This window comes from Anarrhichthys ocellatus, unplaced genomic scaffold (genome assembly GCF_004355925.1).
Source record: "Anarrhichthys ocellatus isolate YVR2014 unplaced genomic scaffold, GSC_Weel_1.0 scaffold61, whole genome shotgun sequence".
Taxonomy (NCBI): Eukaryota; Metazoa; Chordata; class Actinopteri; order Perciformes; family Anarhichadidae; genus Anarrhichthys; species Anarrhichthys ocellatus.
The window spans coordinates 1,444,136-1,446,064 of NW_022280091.1; the positions used below are offsets into that span (position 1 = coordinate 1,444,136).

At 42.4% G+C, this 1,929-nt stretch overlaps 1 protein-coding gene across 2 annotated transcripts in view; it reads right to left on the reverse strand.

The window, feature by feature from the left end:
• LOC116396928 (multiple PDZ domain protein) overlaps positions 1-1,929 on the reverse strand; it is a 38,307-nt gene that overhangs the window by 14,134 nt on the left and 22,244 nt on the right. For both annotated transcript variants that reach the window (XM_031871967.1, XM_031871966.1), the window contains exons 22-23: positions 796-981; positions 31-208 (exon numbers count right to left, since the gene is read on the reverse strand). In XM_031871967.1, coding sequence (XP_031727827.1) covers positions 31-208; positions 796-981 — 364 coding nt within the window. The remainder of the gene's footprint in view (positions 1-30; positions 209-795; positions 982-1,929) is intronic.

Here is a 1,929-nt window from a genome sequence, read left to right on the forward strand (position 1 = left end):
TAAGGCATAAACACACACACACACACACACCTCTAGTATCCTGTCTCCGTTCCGGAGGGTGCCATTATGTGCTGCCGGGCTGTCGGGGCTGATGTGCTTGACGAAGACTCCCCTCATCATCTCTCCGGTGCTCAGTCTCCGGCCCATGCCTCTGCCTCCCATTATGCTGATGCCCAGGGACTGGCCGGGAGCTCGAGTCAGCCGCACGCTGGAACACAGACCGGGGTATTGCAGAGCTGAAAATCCATCTCACAGTACGGGTAAAGGTGGTGATGAATGCACGTCCTCGTGTATGTCTGATGTGGACCTACTTGGTTTGAAACATTACTGCAAAAATGCACAAGAAGGAGGATTAATCCAGTGGGTGTGCTTTTTTTTCTTCTTCTTTTATTGCTTCTTTCAGGCTCTATCCGCTGCTTAGGGCCGCGGATAGACTTTCAAAGATTAAGTCAAAACAATAGAATATTATACCTGCCGGGGAGAGGCACACAAAAGCTGGTCTTTGCATGCAGCGTGGCTTATGGGATTTATCCGAGCGTGACGGGGCCGTAAAACGTGATAAATACGGGTTGTGAGAGTAGTCGGTTTCTCTGGGCCTTAAGAAATATGAGCGTGTTGAGTCCGCGCTGTGCTGCTCTGCCCCTGCTGTGAAACATAACCTGAGCGTGCTGAGATTCTGCTCAGCCTTCTCTGGCAGAGAGAGGATAAAAGGGCATCATGGAATAGAGAAATAAAAAGGGAGAAAATGGAAAAATCTGAATGAAATCTAATGGAGGTTGTTAGTGATTCACTAACCTTCTAGGTTGATCCCAAGAAACTGCGGTGTGAGAGCGAAGCTCCTCCTCTCCGTCCACCTTTACCTCCACCTCCAGCTGTGGTGCTTTCAAGTCTGCACCGGTCGTCTTCTTTTTCTCTCTATCCACAACCTCTCCCTCCTCCTTCTCCTTTTTCTTGGGAGGGAAAGATTTCGGAATCTGCCAACTGATGGTGGAAAAAAAACAACAACAAGCAAACAGAAATAAAATGTGTGATGATTTTGCACACCGTTGTGTCTGCTCAAAATGTCAGAGATTTATTCAGATACGCATTCAATTAATCGATTAATCTATAAGTCAATTGATAGAAAATGCACATTTTGGTATTTGATTAATGCTTTTCTCTGTTTTCTGTCAGTTTGAACTGAAATATGTTTTCCAATAATCCTTAGTAAAAATAATCTGGCAGCCTTCTGGTGGTTGGTAAGCATTCGACTATATGATCAGAACTGCCGTTGACAACAAGGTATCTTGGTGTGCTATGTTATATTTTTTTGACACACTCTGATGCAACGATTAATCGATTAATCAATTAGTTGTCAACTATCGAATTAATCGGCAACTAGTTCAATAATCGATTAATCGGTTTGAAAAAGATTTAAGAATAAATTTACACATTTCCAGCATCTTAAAGTGAGAATATTATGCGGTTTCTTTACTCATCTGTGACGGTAAACTGAATAACTGTGAGTTGTGGACAAAAAGAGACATATGAGGACGTCATCTTGGGATTTGGGAAACACAGATTTTTCACAATTTCTCCCATTTAATAGACCAAAGACTGATCAACTAATCAAGGAAATAATCAACGGATCAATCGACAATGCTATTAATCGTTAGCTGCAGCCCTAGAAACACTGCAACACACGGCAAATAGTGATTTATATATCGGCAGGCCTTGAGATGATACACCGCTTTAGTTGCAAATAGACCTGAAAATACACATTTTCTGCCAACGAGGTCACAGTAAGGTAGTGTCTTTACAGTGTGTGTGTGTGTGTGTGTGTATATATATATAAATAAATAAATGTGTATGACTATCTCTATATATACACACTGTATATATATGTGTGTGTGTGTGTGTGTGTGTGTGTGTGTGTGTGTGTGTGTGTGT